Source organism: Haplochromis burtoni, unplaced genomic scaffold (genome assembly GCF_018398535.1).
Source record: "Haplochromis burtoni strain Fernald_Lab_line unplaced genomic scaffold, NCSU_Asbu1 Contig_56, whole genome shotgun sequence".
Lineage (NCBI taxonomy): Eukaryota > Metazoa > Chordata > Actinopteri > Cichliformes > Cichlidae > Haplochromis > Haplochromis burtoni.
In genome coordinates this window covers 2,616,872-2,636,191 of record NW_024582417.1, presented here as the reverse complement: position 1 = coordinate 2,636,191, position 19,320 = coordinate 2,616,872, and the positions used below count along the sequence as shown (strand labels likewise).

Genomic DNA, 19,320 nt, shown 5'->3' with positions numbered 1-19,320 from the left:
CTGTCACTGCCGTTACGCCACTCAGTAGGTTCCCACCGAGTGGTCTCTGCAGGAAACCGGCGCAGTCTCTCCTCTCTGGAGCAGCCTCCAGATGTGACAGTACCAGCCAGCATGCCCAGCACACCCAGGAGGGCTAGCCTGGCCTCTCTGAGCTCTATGGGAGTAGAGATTGATGGGACGGGGTTAGATCTGGGCATCGGAGAGAGGAGGTTGTCCTTTGGGAAGAGTGGTTTGAGTCCGGGACAACGGGTGGGCAGCATCACCTCTCTGAATGGCAAAGAGGAGCTCAAAGACTACCACCAGCATCAGAGAGATGAGCGACTCAGGGAGCAGAAAGTGCAGAGATTAGTGAGTTCTTTTTACCCAAATTTGTGCACTTTTATTTCACTTTAACAATTTATTCATACACCTGTCTGAAAATGTAATCAGTTCAATATTTTCTTGGAATAATTTTAACCAAATATCAATCAATTATCTGCAGGAATGCCAGCGTCTAGAGACCATCTTAAACCTGTGCACTGAGTTGGGACAGGTAACGAGAGAGCCAGCGGGATCAGCTGTTTCTGACCTGCAGAAGATCAATAAGGAGCTGGAGAAGCTGCAGGTGTCGGACGATGACTCAGTGTTCTCCGACTCTCCGAGCAGCACAGCTCAAGAGAGCTGCTTTGGAGCCAAAGCCAGAGACTTCCAACTCTCTGAGGAGCAGCAGGCCAGCCAGCGTCAGCAGAGCGGCTATAGAGAGGCCAGATCCCACTCACCTGCTATCAGTCTCAACAGCAGTGCACCCTCGCCTTCTATGCATCACAGAGCCAAAGTAAGTCCAAAGAACCCGTTCTCTTTTATAACCACAAGTTTAGGAAAAAGAAATAATATAATCAGTTTATTAGAAAATGATGGTATCAACTGAAGTATTCAGAAAGAATAAATCTACTTGTTGTTGTGCAGTTTTCATTATTATTCTTGAAGTATCTTGTAGTTTGTAACATGTATGATGGAGTTCAGTGGTACAGTTTTGTCCTTCTAGTAGTCAGGAGGTCGGAAGAGTCTGAGAGAAAAACTACTGGAATTTTCTAAGGAGAAATTTACATAAATAAGAAAAGACTTCCTTTGTTTTTTGGTTTTATGGAGTCATACAAACTGTGGGGGTTACCCCACAATGATATAAAGTTAATGTCACATTGCCTACAGTCGATGAACATCCAAAGTCTAATTTGCAGTCAGCATCATATCCACACTTTAATGAGACGCTGCATGAATATTCTGAAAAACTATATTGATTCAGGTGTAGTTATAGCTTTTGTCTACTTCTGCTACACTTACACACTAAGTGTAAGCAGATTTCACTGTTTCCCAGTGGTAAATATTAGTGAGGTTGTGAAGCAGGGCTGGGAACTTGTATTTTCCCATCGGGCCTCATGAGAAACTGAGAGTCTTGTGGCTGCCGCACCAATAAGCTGGACTCAGTTCTGCTAAGTATTAATTTGATCTCTTTATAAGTTTATTGATGTAGCCCCCCACAGCAATCCCAGTTTGGGAAAATTAATTTCCCACCTTGGCAGTAAGGTAATTTATTTTTCTCATAAATCTAGGACTTGAATGTCAGGGAGATGTTTCTTGCAAATTTACTGCTGTAATTTGGTAAATTTGGTAAGTTTTTTTTCTTTGAATCTCCATTACTTTTAAGCGTGCTTCCTGGTGTTACTCCACAACTAGCCTTTGGAGTTAAGGCTTTTAGCTAACAAGTTAGCAAACAGTTATCTATCAAGCATAGAGGGAGCTAAATTTAGGGTATTTTTCTGGTCTCTTGAATTTTTAAAAGTTTAAAAGTGCATCTTTTTTGGCATCTCATCTCCTAAATATGTGAATATTTATATTGAACTACATGTTTATCTGTTACTTGCTAACGCTACTTCTTTGCTAACTTTGTTGCTAAGCCTATAGCTTACTGAAGGTTTATTAGAAATAGCTTCAGAACCTAAAGTAGCACTGTTGGTTGGCAAAAGGCCTTTTTAACCAGTTGGAAGACTCCTTCATGCCCCTGGTACATTTGAACTTAAAAGCTCATCTTCTCAGTAACTGTAACCACACAATGAAAGGTGAGAGAGCTCTCTCTCCCTTCGGCTTAATTTTAAAGCACACTGGGTGGCTGTAGCTCAGGCGGTAGAGCAGGTCATCTACTGACCGGAAGGTTGGTGGTTCGATTCCTGGCTTACTCCTAGTCTGCATGCCAAATATCCTTGGGCAAGATATTAACCCCAAATTGCTCTCCGATGCATCCATCGGAGTGTGAATGTTACTAAGAACAATGTGCTTGGGTGAATGCACAAGTTGTGTAAAGTGCTTTGAGTGCTGAAGAGTAGAAAAGCGCTATATAAGAACCAGTCCATGTACCATTCACTATATTTACCTGTTATGAAAATTGATCACTTGCTTTAAAAATTTGTCACTTGGTGAAAAGAGAAAAATTGTATTACTTTATACTAACAGAATAAACTAACAAGTTCTTGCAGGTTGTTGATGTAATAATGAGTGATACATTTGGACATTTGGAAAAGCTATTTATCTTTACCCTGGTTACTTCCTGGATGACTTTCACAGTGACTGAGGAGCGAACACACACTTCTGTGGAATGCAGTTAATCTGACTCCTGATTGCTTGTTTATCTTTGTCCGTTTATATATCAGAGTGCTTTTTTTTTTCAATCCAAGTTTTCCCATCCCACATTTCCTCCAAACTTCAGTTAAAACCTTGTTTTAAAGTTTTCTAGAGAGACCAAATATTTGTATTTGAACTCTGTTGAAAGAGTACATAAAGAAATGAGGGGTGGGTCAAAGTTTTGAGCTGCCACCCATTTCTTTATGTTTTGCTTCCACAGAGCCAGACTCGCTTGTAATATTTAAAGTTGTCTCGAGCTGTTTTGAATAGTTCTCCAGGGTTTCTCAACTTTGAACACTGAACTCTGAGCTTTGAATGTCCTTCAAGAAGCGTGGAGAACTTTTCCTCTGTTTTTGCCTTATGTCTGTACTATATTTCTATATGCCATATGTTTGCAGACATTTCTGCACCTATTTCCCATTTTACTAGCAACGTATATAGAAATAAGTAAGTGGATCAAGACCAACATGCACAGTACTGCATGACAAAATTGTGTCAGAGCTTTAAAAAATGATGTGTGCAGTCCCCCAAACTTTAAGGAAGGATAATTATAACAACTATTAGGCATTCTATTATAACTACTGTAAGTGTGTGCTGATAGTTTCAGTTTATGTTTATGTGGGTTGTTCAGACATAAACAGAGAAATCACAGTTACGCACAATCTTCTCAGTTACGCACAATCTTCTCACAGCTTTGATGTTTTCTCTCACTACTATTTTATAGATGTGTTGCAAACTAATAACCAGATGAACATGTTTAAGGTACAAATATAAAAGAAATCAAATATATCAAATACTGGAGTTTAGGCTCCCAGCCAGACCACTAGGCCAGTTTCTTTTCCACTCTCGAGCAGCAACAACCTAGGGTTGTGTCTGGTTTTAATGAAGAAGTCCTAGTTTTGTTTCAGTCATTCAAATTGTTGGGGGGGAGGAGACAGGAAATGACTTTATCCCACAGAGCATTAGCATGCGCATATGTGTGTGTGTGAGTGTGTGTGCGCAGCTCTGTGCAGTTGTGTGATTGGAAGAATGCTAGTGTATATGTGTGGCAGAGCCATGCGTTTTTCCAGATGTTTTGAACTTTCTGCTGAGGATAAATGGATGGAAGATGTTCCAAAAAAATGTAATTATAATTAACCCAGGTAATGTAGCAGATCCAGCTGTCATGTAAACACACGGTTATAAAATTAGGTTTCCAAGTTGATGCTATTATTTTCTGCTATGTGTCAGTCGTGACAGAGGTTTACAGACTCCAAATACCCTCTCTGCCATCTCCTGCATTCCTCAGAGCTTTGTGTGCAGTGAAAAGAGAGCACTCACAACCGATCTGGAAAACTAGAGCTGTTGTTCACATGAGCATCTGTCCAGAGAAAAAAATCAACATAGGTCCTTAAGGGAAGAATACCTGATATTACTGATATTACAGGATGTCTCGAATACACCTACATATGACTGTGAATGAGTGTTTGCAGGGTGGTGGTCGATGGTGCAGTATGTGGGCGTGCTTTAGCATGAGTGGTGGTGAAGTGCACTGATAGAGATTTCCATTACGGCCAGCGGAAAAGAATCCCTGCTGTCACTGATCCAGCTTGGATGAGTTAAAACAGCAGCTGCTGTCGTCTAATTCAATAAAACCTGATTCTGCACGGAGGCAAAGTATATCAGCATAATTTACACAGCAAAAAGAGAGCTGTTGTTTTTTGTGTAATTGCATAAAGTCTCTTTTTCCATTTGATCGGGGACCTTTGTTTGTATATTTGTACTTACACAATGCGCAGCCTCCTGGAGAGCCGAGCATTTATCTGCGTTCCTGATGTCGTTACAGGCTTTGGAGAGCGTGCAGCTGAAACAGGAAGTAACGCACATAGAGGAAGAAAGAATCCAAGTTTTGAATAACATAGAAGAGCTCGAGCAGAAGATCAAAGACCTGGACAACCAGATGGAGGAGTCTCTTCGAGAGGTAGACGGCACAGTGCAGCACAAACACGAATAGTTTGTTCTTCATTTTAAAATATTTAGCTAATCCGCTTTTCTGGAGATGAAAGAACCTTTCAGACGAAGACATGTGCACATATAATACTCCTTACTCTATTTAATTGCTGGAGTGTTGATGGAGCAGCATGACAATACGGGATATATCCATGGAGGTCGACTGCAGGGTACTTTTAGTTGGAAGGACACATGTTTTAATTCTATACAAGCAGGTAAATGAATCTTAAATAAAAGTGTTAGGTGTTTGTGAGACTCAGTGAGAATTAAAAACTGGTGACTTTATAACTGCTGGATGGTCAGGGTCACAGATAGAGATGGAAAACACCCTGCTGTGGGCTTGTCTAAATTTAAAACTAGGTGTTATTAAGAAAAGCTCATTGGAAAGTATCAATGGAAGAGTAATCATTGCTGATTAGAAATAATAAAGTTGTAAGTTAACTCAGGCTCCACAGATTAAAAACTGATGAAGCGAGCATCATGCTGAAATCCTGCGAATGTCCTATTCAGTGCACTAGTCCAAAAATGAGTCCAAAGGGATATTGTCACCCTTGCGTTGCTACTTCTTGCAGATGGAGGTGGAGTGTGCTCTGCTGGAAGGAGAACAAGAGTCGGAGATGGCCCAGCTGCAGAGGGATAAGGAGCTTCTGGAGCAGCTCAAGGGAAAAATTCACAATGTTGAGAAAATGAACCACACTGAGAAGTCACAGGTAAAAATGACAAGAAATGCAGTGAATTATTTCCTAGGGTTAGGTTTGTTATGAAATCTGAGAAGTATTTTTCTAGTATTCCACTAATTAGGATTTCAGTAAACTGAGCTAAAAAACAACAACTATACTTTGTATATTCATAGATTTCTGTTAAAGCAGTTTACCCAAAGTTTTACTCTTTCACATGGTTTGAATTTTTATGTTTCCTGGTTGCTCCTCAGGAGACTGAGGAGCAGTCAAAAAGTTTGGAGGACTTGGAGTTTCAGAAGCTGGAGAGAGAAATTAAGCAGGACGAGGAAAAAGAGAATCAGGGCCAAGAGCTGCTGCGAGAGATCGCAGACTGTCAGCGCCTTACTGTCACCCGCAAGGTACAACATGTGAAGTTATAGAAGTGTGCATGCTGCATGTGGTGCATGTATAACTCACCCGACATCGTAACACCCTAACCTGTATTTTTCTTCAGTAACTTTAATAACTGGAGCACTGTGGCAGAATTAATCCTAACAAGATGTTAAACTTAACTCAGATCTTTAGGGTGTGCAATTTTTAAGTCTGGCCTACACAGGAATATGGACACTATCAAATAGCACGGCTTCTTTAAAAAAAAACATTTTATATTATTTTTCTAGAGGGACTCTGTTACAGATATTATATACACATAATGAATAGTGACTTTAAAAAGTGCATTTTTACACAATTGAAGGTAAAAAGCAAACACGTTTTTTTAGTGATGATTGTAAATGTGCTTTTTTTTCTGTATTTTTGTTGAATTTACTACACTGTGGTCTGTTGTCATTAATCTTACTGCAGGTTTTGCATGAAAATAAAGCTTCAAAATTATGAGATTTGCAGCACAAAGCATGAACTAATTGCAGGAAACCATCAATGGTAAGCATGCAATGCTGAAGGCCAACTGAACACTTTTTTTTATTGAGTATCAAAACCCAGAAAGGGCACAGGAACTGGGTAAAGATATTTGCTTATAAAGAGGGTGTAGTATATCCCAGAAACTGAACTGCCTTTATTAGAATTTTCTGCCTTACTTTCTCAATATCTCTGCATTGCTTTTAATTTTTACCGCGTTCTTCTGCCTCGCGCTTTGTGAACGCTGACATATGTAATGTGTACTAATGCTGCGCTCCTTATTTCTCACAGGAAAGACTCATGACGCTCAAGAAACAGTCATCTCAGATTACTTTACAGGCTCAGCAGGAACGGGAGAATTTCCAGAGAGAGAAGAACAATTTGCTCGTCATGCTTCAGAAGGTTTGAAAATTCTCTGAATGTTACAATTGTAAACACAGCCTTCGGTTTTATTTACTTAAAGAGTGCCTCATGTCTGCAGGAGAGAGAGAGATTGGTGTCTTTGGAAGGAAAGTATGCAGAGCTGTCTGAGGGGCAGACCTTCGCTAACAATCCTGTGGCCTTCAAAGAGGTAGGAGTCAGTGGCACAAACAGTGCAGCTTTAGGTTTTTAATATTAAAAATCCTATTTCTCCTTTTCATTGCTCTGATTTCTGTGCAGCACTTGCACACTCTGAAGGAAAGACGGAGAAGCAGCAAGGAAAATTCATCACATCCAAATGACAGTCAACCTCATAAAAGGAGCCAGCAGCTGCTCACCACTTATGGCAGATCCCTCGGACGCACGCTTCCTCCAAAGGTCTTTAGGTTTTTTCAGAAAATCTGAGCAGACGGAAAAGGTTGGCTCAAACTGGAAGTTAATGCTTGCTCCCTCAGTCTGCTATGTTAAAGAGCACTTAGCGTGTCGACTTTTTAAAACATTTGCAGTGGTACTTTCAAAATGATTGTGCTCATGGAGATTCTGGCCTGCAGATGCTTTGCCCTAGTTATTTGTTTATCCCTTGAGAATGATCCACCCAAACAGGAATTCTCAGTTTCAGTCTGGGTTGCAACATCCATCCAGCTCATGAAGTTTGCATTTCTGTAAATGTTGAAGAATGAATAGAATAGAATTCAACTTTATTGTCATTGCACATGCACAGGTACAGGGCAACGAAATGCAGTTTGCATCCATCCAGAAGTGCTTTAGTGATATAGATATATTACAATATATATTAGGAATAATATAGATATGTAAGTATATTACAGAAATGGGTCTATTATGGTATGTTATAATGTACACGGTATGAAGTATGTTGTGAATATTCTATAACTATAGGTATGTACAGGCTGTAGTGAGTACAAGCTACTGTATGTACAGGATATGAACAGGAAATAAAAATATGAAAAACTATACAGAATATGAAATATATAACTTTACAGAAATCTGAGATATACAGCTATACAATGCAGTCCTAAAAAGCACGTGTGCTCTTGTTTCCCCTCTCAGCCTCACCTTCCTTTGTCCCAAAGCTCAAGCTGTGGCAGTGTCATCCCACAAGGCTTCTGCTTCTCCCCTCGGGAGGTGAACCTTCGCCGCTTGCCCAAGAGTGAGTCACACTGTCCCGTCTCATCTGTGTCAACCTCTTGGTAGTAGTTGTAGTAGTAGATCGGCTCTGCTCCTGGGGCTGTATGACTGTGAGGTCAGGAAATGCTGTGGTCCTTTGAAAATCTGTGTCACTGCACAAAGCAAGATACATTTAGTCTAAAACTGATGTTAAAAAAAACACAGAACAGAAACGCTACATTATACAAGAAAGAAAACTGGGATTTTTAGCTTTGCTTGTTTCAAATCAAGAAACAAATGCAAATCTCTTTAATGAAAAAAACGAAATTACAGCACTTTTGCAATTTTTTGCATCAAGGCAGTGATAAAATAATCATAAGATGCAGTCTGTCTGCTCTCAGTTTGCCTTTGAATGGGGTCGAGTTGGCAGTTATGGCACATTAAAAATTGTAAATATGTTACACTTACTACCTACATTCTGCCAGAACCTCATAGATTTGAAAAATAAATTCATAAACTCATCTACAAGTAGTGATGGGGACAGGTTAACTATAAAAGGACTCAGGAGCTCAGCAAGCTTGCTTTTATATAGGAATATAACCAGAATACAACGAGTTGAGCCAAGTGCAATACTGCAACGATACTTCACAGACAAGCTGCACTCATCAGCACAGACTGACTTAGATTGATTGCAACGTGCTGGCAATCTGTCTGCATTTACAAATTAGACAGCAATTATTTGCAAGCCTTTGCCAAACTGTCTGAGAATGATTACAGGCAGTCTGAGTCAGACCACATTTGTTAGGTTACCACCAGGTAACCTGTGCAATTGCCTATTTTTACTCTGATTACTCTGTTTTTATAAGAGCTAATCCTGTTTGGCCATGTAGTTAATGCATTGCAGCTCTTTGGATGTGATTTTGTCTGTTAACAAACATGTGTCCTGATGGTATTTTCAGTTTGTTATTTTAATATTTTCTTCTGTCAGCAGGCAACAGCCACGCACATATAAATGAAGACAGGCAAAGACAGAGTGATTTTTGCAACAGGTTGGTCTCTGAGCCCAACGTCTTCCTGGACTCTTTCTCTTACCCGGACAACAGCCAGACGTCAGACACCATCAGCGTGGACAGCTCTGACAGCCTGGAAACCAGCTTCTCTGCCTGCTCCCCAGACAACATCTCAAGGTTAGAGACAGGAAACACGATGAGCTACACATCAAAGGAAGTTTCTTCTTTCTTTGATAGTTCTATTTGTTACTGACAGCTTGTATTTTCCATTTATTATCAGTGCCAGTACCTCCAATATGGCAAAGATTGAAGAGATGGAGCGTTTGCTCCGCGAGGCCCAGGCCGAGAAGCTGAGACTCCTCGAGCATCGAGTACTGAGCCAAATCTAACCTAAATTGTAACCTTGCATGTCGGAGGTGTGCATTTTATTATAAATGTAATTTACTTACATGTGCAGGAGCGGGAGATGGAGATACGCAGGCAGGCTCTGGAGGAGGAGAGGAGAAGAAGAGAGGAACTGGAGAAACGGCTGCAGGAGGAAACAAGCAGGAGACAGAAGCTTGTGGAGAGAGAGGTGAAGCTCAGAGAGAAGCAGAGATCACAGGTATTCATAAAAACTCACGAGAAGATGTTGAAATCCAATCTGTAGTTCACATTAGCTTCGTGTAACTACATTTCAGATAAAGACGAGTAAAATGTCTACTTTCATCTAATTTTATCGCAGTCCCGACTGTTGACAAGATACCACCCAGTAAGAAAAGACGACTTTGATCTTCACGGCCACATTGAAGCAGCCGGACACAACCCAGACGCCTGCTTCCATCTGGCCATCACTGACAAAACCTGTCGCGGGTTCCTCGTCAAAATGGGAGGAAAGATCAAGACGTGGAAGAAGCGCTGGTTTGTCTTTGACCACAATCGCAGGACACTCACTTACTATGCAGGTGAGTATCTTTCTTTTAGGTCTCTACTTTGATGTGCAGCTTTTTTGGTGCGACAAAGTTGCTGCAGCAATGGCTGCTAACTTTGAGCTACGCTAGGATACTTTGACACAGCAGTTCTGTTTATACTCCCGGCTGCAGACAAACACGAGACCAAGATGAAAGGCGTCATTTACTTCCAAGCCATAGAGGAGGTGTACTATGACCATTTAAAGAATGCACACAAAGTGAGTCCGTTTACATGCGTGTGTTTGTGTATCCGTGGCATTTTACCACGTGGCATTGTATAGTATTGACACCTGTTTGTCCTTTTTTTCTCCTCCCCCTCTCCTTTACTCTGTATTATTTGACTTTTTTCTCAAAAATGACATTCACTTCCACACACAAGAGCCCCAACCCCTCGCTGACCTTCAGTGTGAAGACCCACGATCGGGTGTACTACATGGTGGCTCCGTCCCCTGAAGCCATGCGTATCTGGATGGATGTTATTGTAACCGGTGCTGAAGGACACATGCACTTCATGGTCTAACAGAGCTACAATTATTGTTTGCTAGGTTACCTAAAAAAAATATAAGCTTCAGTTTACACTTGAAGTTGTCTACAAATGAGCTTGAGCATAACTTCTGCTCAAATACAGACTTTGTAATGTAATCTTGTATAAGTAGATCAAAAGAAGTGGCATGATAGTTTCATAATCAAGCTGTTTACTTCTTTCAGCACTTAAAACTGTAGCTGTTGCATTTTCCAGTTTTTCTTTCCGCAGTACGCTCTTCCTGTTTAATCAGCTACCCTTCTAAACTGCGGTACACCCTAATGCTGCTTCACTACAGATGTATGGCTGTCCAACAGCTTCCTGTAAACTGTGGCCACCTCTTGCTTTCTTCCACCTGCAGTCTGGTTGCACTCGCCTTTAGGCAGACTGAAATTTTTTTCCTCTGATGTATTACTTCGATATCGTCACTAATATTCAATTATTAGCATACTGCATTTTAAAGTCAGTCACTTTGAATGCTGCTGCCAGCGTAAGCTCACTTATGCTTACGTGTGGGTCACTTCCATTTAAACGAACAAACCATTTTTCTTCACACATGCAAATTAAATTTGTGAAGGATTATCGTACGCACTTTGTGACTTTATTGTTTTAAGTTATTAGCAATTTTAGGCAAATATTTGACTCCTAGAGGCAGAAAATGACCACAGTGCAGTTAGATTCCTCTGTCTGTAGCTGTGGCTGCAGGCCTGACGTGAATGAAGCCATGTCGTGCAGCGGTGATGCTGTATGTGCTGCATCACCCACGTTCCTCACACCTTTCATATCTGCATTTTCACCAGCAGAGGTCCTCAGCGAGCCCTCAGACTGGAATGACGTAATCTGCTCTGGCCAAAGTCACTTAGTATATATGAGTAATTATTGAAAGCTTTAATAATCTACATGTTCAATCTAATCTGTTTACTTGTAAAGCCTAGTTTATCGTGCTAAAACAAATGACAGATTTTTTTAATGTGTTTAATATTTGACGTATTCTCTGGCTGTGTTTGATAATCAAAGATCACTGTCACACCAGGTGACGAGCTGTCGGGTTACAGACTGCAGGGCTCACTGTAGAGTGCAGATCAGGCTGCAGAGCTGACAGTGTTGCAGGTGAAGTTGTTGCTTTTTTGGTTGATGTCTCTCTGTGACCAGAGGCGTTTGCCAGGTAAACATCTCATCCTTGTGCTGTTGTGCACTGTGTGAAACATAAGCCTTGAAACCCCCGAAATTACTGCATTTATATATACATATATATATTTTTATGAATACACTTCATATTTTATATTTTGTTTATAAACAGTAACTCTATGCTACAGATTTTTATACTCAACGTGTGTGATAAATAAATAATTCTGATCATGAGTCGTATTGTTAAAGGTATATCATTTCTTAATGTGGTGTCGCTACAGTACATGCAGCTTACACAGTAATGAGCATGTGAACCAAACTGATAAGAAACCAAAAAAGTGAATGGTTTTCAAATACAAAGGAGATTTAGAAAAGGCAAACAAATGAAACGTGTGTATTGCAATTAGCACCTGTAAATAAATACATAAAGGAACAAATATGAGAAGATAATATTGGAACACAACACAGCTGTTGCAGATATACTGCTAATGCCTCCAGAATGTCACTTAAAGTTCAGAAATTGTGCCATAAATTTTTTTTGGTGCTAAAAAAAAATAATTATATAGGATATAAAATATTATATTCCACTAAATAACTTAGTGTAATTCAATTTTAAACCTTATAGCATCTAATAACTGGTCTTATGTGCTGTTCATGTGCTCATTAACGCACTCATGTTTGAAACCCCGCCTTCCAATACCACAGCCTTTTATTGGTTGACCTAGTGGGGTTGGCATGGAAACAAAGAATGAAGCATGCTAAATTAGGTTCTAAAGAGGCACGTAGTCTCTCCAGAGGCAGAAACAGACACACAAACACAGACACGCCACAGAAAGCCAGGTTGGCCTCGGTGCATTATGGCTGCTGTAGTTTGTGTTAAATAATTGGGGCGGGGGGGCCTGTCTTCAGAGATAGCGAGACTGTGTGCACGGAAACAGACAAAACAATCTGTATAAACACTGCGGAGACAGATCATACAACATAGCATAAAAGTATTTTCCACTAACACACACACACACACACCGTTGTTGCGCGGTGCTCTCGGCTGTTATCTTTCTCACTTACAGTATGAAATCCAGACTGCTGGATAATCATGTGAATGGATGCTGACACAAAGCAGCGTTCACGTACACAGGATCTCACCAGTGTTTTCCAGTGATGGAGAGCATAATGTCGTTATTACCTTGTGGCACAGTGCGAGCCTGCAACTCAATACCTCCTCAGACAGACGTGATTATAAATCTACAGACATTTATTTGAGTGTTTAAATCTCAGTGTGCAGGTGTTATGCCAGGAAGCAAACATGTGTTGGATCAGGGCCTTAGGGAGCAACTGTTCCTTTCTCAGGGAGACGTGTTGCCCTGGATAGCCTGCATCGACACCTGATGTGGTGCAATCCTCGTGTTTTTCTCTTCTCGGCCTGCGCCCTCTGGCTTTCAAAATCAAACAGAGGTCTTTTTGTGTCACCTCTGCAATCCTCATTTTGTAAATCAAAAGAACATTCAGGCTTTGCTCCCTCTTCGTAACGCAACAGTCCTCTTAACATCATCCCATGACTCAGATCAGTTTCCCATCCTTAACCTGGGGTTTTAACTTCATCTGCTATTAACCAGTCAAATTTTTCTTGCATTTTCTGTCTCCGTGCAACATTAATAAATGATCTTTGTTGCTCATTCCTCCTTTTTGTTTGGTAATAAAATTATCAGCAGTGATATTAAACTCCAAAGCAAATCATCGACTCAGTCAGAGTGGAATCATTCAGCATGTCCATTAGGTATGTTTTTACACTAAGAATAGCAATGACACACATTCCCAGACCCTTTTCCCTTTGATAATAAGGTAGGCTATGCATGTTAAGCGTTTTCCCTCGCAGCTGATTGGCCTGGCTCAGCTGGCATTCATGTGCTCACTATTCAGGTCAGTGAGCTTGGAGTGTGGATGACGCTGGAATGATGTGTCTGTGAGGACAAGCTGAGACTGCAGTAAGATGGTGAAGATCAGTCAGGGAAAATATATAATATTACTCCTTCTCTTTGCTCTGATTCTTAGCCTTTACTTATATTTCAGATTTACACGTTCCTTCCATATAATCCGAGTTATTTGCAGGCATGTGTTCGTATCTCCCCGTGTTAAAACTACAACAGTATGAAAAACGGTGTGCAGTTCACAACTTAAACAGATCCCACATGTTAGGTACTCATATTGTTTTATTGATTAAATAGGAAACAGGACAACATAGATGAGTCTCTACACAGAGATGCTGTTCTCATCCGAGTATAACTGGGACAGGAATAAAGATGTGCCAGTTCATGAGCTGGAGATCTCATCCCACCATCCTTTCTGTCCACAATGCCATTTTTAATGGCTGCTCTCCACTGTCAATTTCATTGCGAGGAGTAATTTCCACTCTTTCAAACCACAGCCCCTCCCATAGTTCACAGTGAGATCTGAGTATGTTACATATGAGCAGGTGGACACACGGGCGCTGTACAGTTCAACATATTGTGCAAAAACTTCATGGCATGTTTTTTTTCTGCTACATACATCCAGAGAAAGGTGTGGAATGTAAAATTTGGTTGTTGCATTTATCTATAGAGCTCCTGCGGTTCATCTCCTGGCATAAATAAAAGGTAAAGGGATTGGTTATTATCAAAGAGACTTGCTGAAAAGAAAGACAAAAAAGACTTGAAGGTTCCTACAAAAAGTGGGAGTAACAAAAGTTAAAAGTACTGTAGAAAAGACTGAAAAAATTCTGACAGTCTGTAGGAAAAGCACCCTCAAAAAGGCACTCGCCCATGTTGTGTGAAAGGGTGTGTGTGTGTGAGAGAGAGAGAGAGAGAGACAGACTGTGTTCCTATGACCTTTTATCTCGCTCATCCTTTGTTACCGATGCTGCTTTGTGTTCAGGTGTGACCCCGAACCTTTCCTGAGTGCATGTCTAGGGTGGCTCAGCACCAAAGAGCCGGGCTTGTTGCTTCAGCTGCCCACGGGGATGTTTTGTGCTTGAGTGCTGTCAGTTTCCTTGACTCTGTTCTTGTTGATTATGAAGTAGTGAAGCCAAGAGATGACAGAAAGACCAGCCAGGATTTACAGTATAGAATGCAAAGTTTAAAAAATCGTGATGTTGGAAAAAAGTTGCAGTCAGAGCAGTAATCTGCAGTCGACTGATTCAATCCACTGTCTTATTTCCTTATCTGGGCGCTGCCACCTGTGGCTGCAGGTTTAGTACCAGCTCTGCGGACAGGAACCTTGGACACGGGTATCTTAGTGCGAGGGGGTTCTTTAGTCTGAGGGACTTGGGAGGCAGCGTGAGTCTGTGCACCGTGCTTCACGGGGATCTTTGAATCACGCGCTGAACTGGTGAGAACTTTCTGGTGTTGGGGGTGCTGACTGTCCTCCTGGGTGTGTTTTGAGGTGGCTTCTGCAGCACTGATTTTATCTTTGTTTCCTGCATCATGTGAGTTAAAATGGGGTCTTTCTTCTTCTAGCACGGGTGTGGGCGGATTTCTGTTTGATTCCTCATCAGCATGTTGCTGGCTGTCCCGGACAGGTAGCCTGCCCACTCTGCTTCCTCCCACGACAGGGATTTTGCTCAGCCCTGATGCTTTGGCTTGTGTTCTCTTTTCTCTAGGGGGCTCTTGGAGGCTTGATCGCGACTCCTTCTGTGGTTCTTCGGTTTTACACGGTGCAGTCTGCACACCCTCCCCATTTGTGCCATTTGGACTAGCCAATTGGCTATCCACTGTTGCTAGTCCACTTCCACTAGGCTTAGCAGAGGCTGGAGCTTCACTTGGCTGAGGTTTAGGGGTAGGAGGAAGAGAAGTGACAGGGCAAGGAGCACCAGGAGGTACAGGGTGGGCTTTTGGCTGAGAAACTGAAATCTGACCAGAAGTAGAAAGTGGTTTGGCTACAGAAATTGGGGCAGGAGAGTCAGTAGATACAGAAACTGGGATTTTAGCCAGGGCAGGTGGGGGTTTTGATTGAAAAACCTCCTGTTGGGCTGGAGCAGATGGATCTTTACTTGCAGATGCTGGGATTTGAACAGAGGTGGGAGGGGGTTTGGATTGAGGGACTTTTTGAGCTGGAGCGGGCAGATCTTTATATACAGTAACTGGGGGCTGAGCTGGGGCAGGAGGGGTTTTAGATTGAGGAGCCTCCATCTGAGCTGGAGCAGGCTGATCTTTACAGACAGAAAGTGGAACCTCAACAGGGGCAGGAGGGGCTTTAGATTGAGCAGGCTCCTTTTGAGCTGGAGCTGGCTGATCTTTATAGATAGAAACTGGGACTTGAACAGGGGCAGGAGGGGTTTTAGATTGGGAAATTTGCGGTTGAGCAGGAGCAGGTTGATCTTTAGATAAAGAAACTGGAATATGACCCAGAGCAGTAGATGCTGTAGAAACTGCTGCATGAGTAGCAAGTGCTGGAATTGGTGTGAGAGTAGGGGGTGTTTTATCTAACAAGACCGAGGCAGAGGTGGGTTTAGTCGCAGGAGGAAGCTTAGCTGAAGAAACTGAAGCTGGAGTTGTTATAGATGCAGGGCTGGGTTGGGTTTTAGCTGTGGGAGGACAGATATCAGGAGCAGTTACATGTGAGGGAGGGCTTTTATTTTGTTCTGTGAGGGTAGAGGTGAGTGTAGGCTTGAAAAGGGCCCCAGATGCAGAGGCTGAGGTTGCAGCTGATGTGGGAGCTGTTGTTTTAGAGAGAGTACCCGGGTCAGGAGAAGATGGTTTTGTTGTAACTGTGCAGGCTGGTGATGCTGTCACTGGGGTTTTAGAGTCTACTGTAACTGAGATTAGAGAAGGTTTGCAGGAAGTGCTAATTGAATTTGACTTAGCAGGGGGAGGCTGGGAGATAGCAACAGGGATGGGTGGGCTGTGGGTTATTGATGGGGGTTTGGTGGAGACAGGGGGTGAAGTAGCTACAAGACTGGGTTTACTTACAGAAGTAGTAGTTTGAGGAGGCAGTACAGTCTGTGAAGCCAGTTTGCTAGCTGTAGAGGTAAGAACTGGACTAACTGAGGGAGCCTTTACTACAGAGGCTGGGGTGTTTGGAGGAGCTGTGGTTGCTGTAGAGATGGACATCACTGTAGATTTACTTGTAATCACAAAGGAAGACGTTGGAGCTGAAAGGTTTGTTGAAGTTACAGGAAACGCTGAGGGTTTTGTTGTAGTTGGCGCCAGAGCTGTGATGGTTTTAGCGCTGACAGAAGGCTCAGAGGCTGGAGTAGAGTCTGAGCTCAGTTTGACTGAGGGAGTTGTCAGAGTGGAAGATTTGGTGAAAGTTGTGGTGGGGGTGGTGCTTGGCTTGGAAATGGGAGAAGAGGTTGTAGTTGCCTTCGACAGTGCAGTAAAGGGTTGGGGTGAAGTGGCAGTGGGGACGGCTACATGAGAAGGTTTTGCTGTGGAAGCAGTGCTGACTTTTGTGGGACTCAGCGGAGAGGAGATAGTGGGTTTGGAGAAGGGAGATGTGGATGCTGGCGTGACCTCAGTCACCACAGCGCTGATAGCACTGCTCGCTTTCCCCCACTCTGCTTCCACATCAGCCATGATGTCCCCACCCCCTGTGATGGAGTCAAAAGTCAGGAGAGATGAGATGTCCGCAAGCAACGAGCTCAGGCTGGTGTCCCCGGGCACCAGTGGTGGCTCAAGGGTGGGCGACGGCGCTACATTTTCATGAGTTTTACTCACACTGCTTGTTGTTACCTGGGAAGTTGCGGTCTCTGGTGGGGATGGGGTTGCACTGTCCAGAGTTGTTGCACTCTTGACGTGCTCACGCCTCTCTGTTTCAGGGCTGTCCAGAGAGCGAGGCTGGGATTTGGGTGTGAGGGTGAGGTCCTCTTTGATGATTTCAACACTGTTGGCACGGGATGACATGAGGAGCGGACTAGGAGGGAGTTCCTCCTTCTCCTCTTTATCTTTCGATTTGAACTTAACATTTCCAAAGAGACCCTTCAGCCCACGACGCTGGCGACCCACTGGCTGGGACACGGTGTGGACTCGGCGGTCCCCCACTCCCCTCCTGCCACCCCTCAGCAGTGACAGGAAGCTGAGAGACTTGGCTGAGCTGGCTGAAGAAACGGAGTTGCGAGCAGGGGCGGCAGCCAGAACGCCATCTTCGCTGAGTTGCTCCTCCTCTGCCTGCTCCTTCTCTGCCTCGCTCACCTCCTGTCCCTTTTCCTTGTCCGGCTCCTGCTCAGAATCTGGCGCAGGACTCTCTGATAATCCATCTAGTGTTTTGCTCCTGTGAACAGGTGACTTGTTGTTTCCATCTCCTTTGCTTCGAATAGAAAAGATGTTACCTGGCTTGCGTTTGCCAAACAGCTTGAATCCTTTTCTGATTTTTCCACTTGGCTGCGATTCACAAGGTGGGGGGTCCATGTTCTCCGTTTGTACGTCCATCTTCTCTCTGCGTCCCCCTTTTTGTTTTTGTATCCTCCTGTCAGCTGCTGCAGATTTTATTCCCCAGCCAGTGATGGAGCATTTATATCCAGACCTTTTTCTCCGTGTGTAGCCTTGCGCTACCTCCTCTGCTCTCAGTGTTTCTTTATCACTTGTCCGTATCCCTCCCTCCGTCTGTCTTTCCCATCCAGCCCTTTCTCCTCTATTTCTCCCTCAAAAGCCCCTCCCCTTTGGCTCATTTTTGTCTGGCTGCCCTCCCTGGTTGCCATAGCAACTGAGGGGCTAAGCAGCTTTCGTCAGCAATGCAGAGCCAGGGGCTGTCATCATCCCACCCTGAACATAGCTTTCTCTTCCTCTCTTCCTGTCTGATGACTCTGTTTATATAAACAGCAAAGACAAATGCTCCATTAATAGGGCCACATTTTCAATTCTCAATGATCTGGCTTTATATAAAACGTCTCATCCAGATTAGGGCAGCGCTACCTCTACATGCAGCCTAATAATTGGTTTGTGCTGTGGATTTGCCTTAATTCTAAATAAACTGGCCTCATTTCAATCATCTGCATCACCGCAACTCACACCAGTCTGTTAAATGTGTCATGAAGCTGTGATTTATGAATAGAAATTGACATCTATTAATAATAATAAAGAGCAATAATCTTAGAATATAATTAGCATATTATTTGCCTTTCTTTTTCTTTTCATCTAATGTGTTGGATATGTGTTCAAAAAGCATATTTGTAACACCTTTTAGAAAACATTGAACCAACTGTAATCCTTTTTTATTTTATTCATATTTTTTAGTGGTGGCTAATTTTTTAAGTTTTTTAAAATCCCACTGAAAACTCGGGCTTGTTGGTATGACCTTTTGAGCGTCTTGACAGAGTCACCACCAGATTTTTGAGATAGCGAGAAAAAGGAGGGCATTAAACTCTGTGAAGCAACTGCTAATTCAACATTTAAATCTGTGTGATGGCCCTGAGTTATATAGACCTGCATGCCTTTTCTAATTTGCAAATGATGTATATTTATGAGGGGGAACTTGTTATGTTTTAATTATCACCGGGTTAATGAATTTAGTTTGGGCGGGCAGAACTAAGGCGGCTCCTTGTGGCTGCTCGAGAAACAGCAGTAGAACGTACAGCAGCAAGTCTGAAAATAAAGCTGCTGTCTCATCCACATGCATTCTCTGGCCCGGATAAGTCTGTGTAAGTGGGTCAGCCTTCTTTGAAAAAATCTGGCTATTCTGAGCTGTGTTAAGATTCAGTGGGACGCTTAAAGATATATTCACTCAGGCTCACTCACTCAAAGGGAAGTATCTTAAATGCAGTGTTTGAAAAATTGTCATCGTCGTGAAAATGTCACTTAAATAGAGATGGTGTGACATCTGTTTTGCTCACAAGTACCTCTTTTCAAAGACAGTTTCATTAAAGTCTCTATTTTCTGCCTTAAGTCCTCAGTTTAGGTTTTCGCAGACAGAAATGCAGAAATGAACTGAGTAATGCTTCAGCATTTATCTCCTTTGTTAAGCTAAAGGGGGAAAATAAA

General features: G+C 42.5%; 2 protein-coding genes across 4 annotated transcripts; one reads left to right on the top strand and one right to left on the bottom strand.

Annotated features, from left to right (window-relative positions):
• Nucleotides 1-6: 6 nt before the first annotated feature.
• Nucleotides 7-11,608, top strand: LOC102304849 (pleckstrin homology-like domain family B member 2). 3 transcript variants are annotated; one of them, XM_042220885.1, is made up of 15 exons: nt 7-348; nt 482-814; nt 4,481-4,615; nt 5,217-5,354; nt 5,576-5,722; nt 6,510-6,620; nt 6,700-6,789; nt 6,879-7,016; nt 7,707-7,806; nt 8,755-8,950; nt 9,054-9,144; nt 9,225-9,377; nt 9,498-9,717; nt 9,856-9,941; nt 10,103-11,608. In XM_042220885.1, exons 1-15 carry the CDS (start codon nt 112-114, stop codon nt 10,241-10,243), a joined length of 2,316 nt encoding a protein of 771 aa, XP_042076819.1. In that variant the 5' UTR covers nt 7-111; the 3' UTR covers nt 10,244-11,608. The 3 variants fall into 3 exon arrangements, with proteins under 3 accessions (XP_042076819.1, XP_042076820.1, XP_042076818.1); XM_042220886.1 differs by having other exon boundaries at nt 8,752-8,950; nt 9,231-9,377; XM_042220884.1 differs by having other exon boundaries at nt 8,752-8,950.
• Nucleotides 11,609-13,563: 1,955 nt separating this feature from the next.
• Nucleotides 13,564-17,991, bottom strand: si:ch211-244c8.4 (mucin-2). The gene has a single exon (XM_005922250.3). It carries the CDS (start codon nt 17,770-17,772, stop codon nt 14,557-14,559), a length of 3,216 nt encoding a protein of 1,071 aa, XP_005922312.1. The 5' UTR covers nt 17,773-17,991; the 3' UTR covers nt 13,564-14,556.
• Between the last annotated feature and the right edge of the window lie 1,329 nt (nt 17,992-19,320).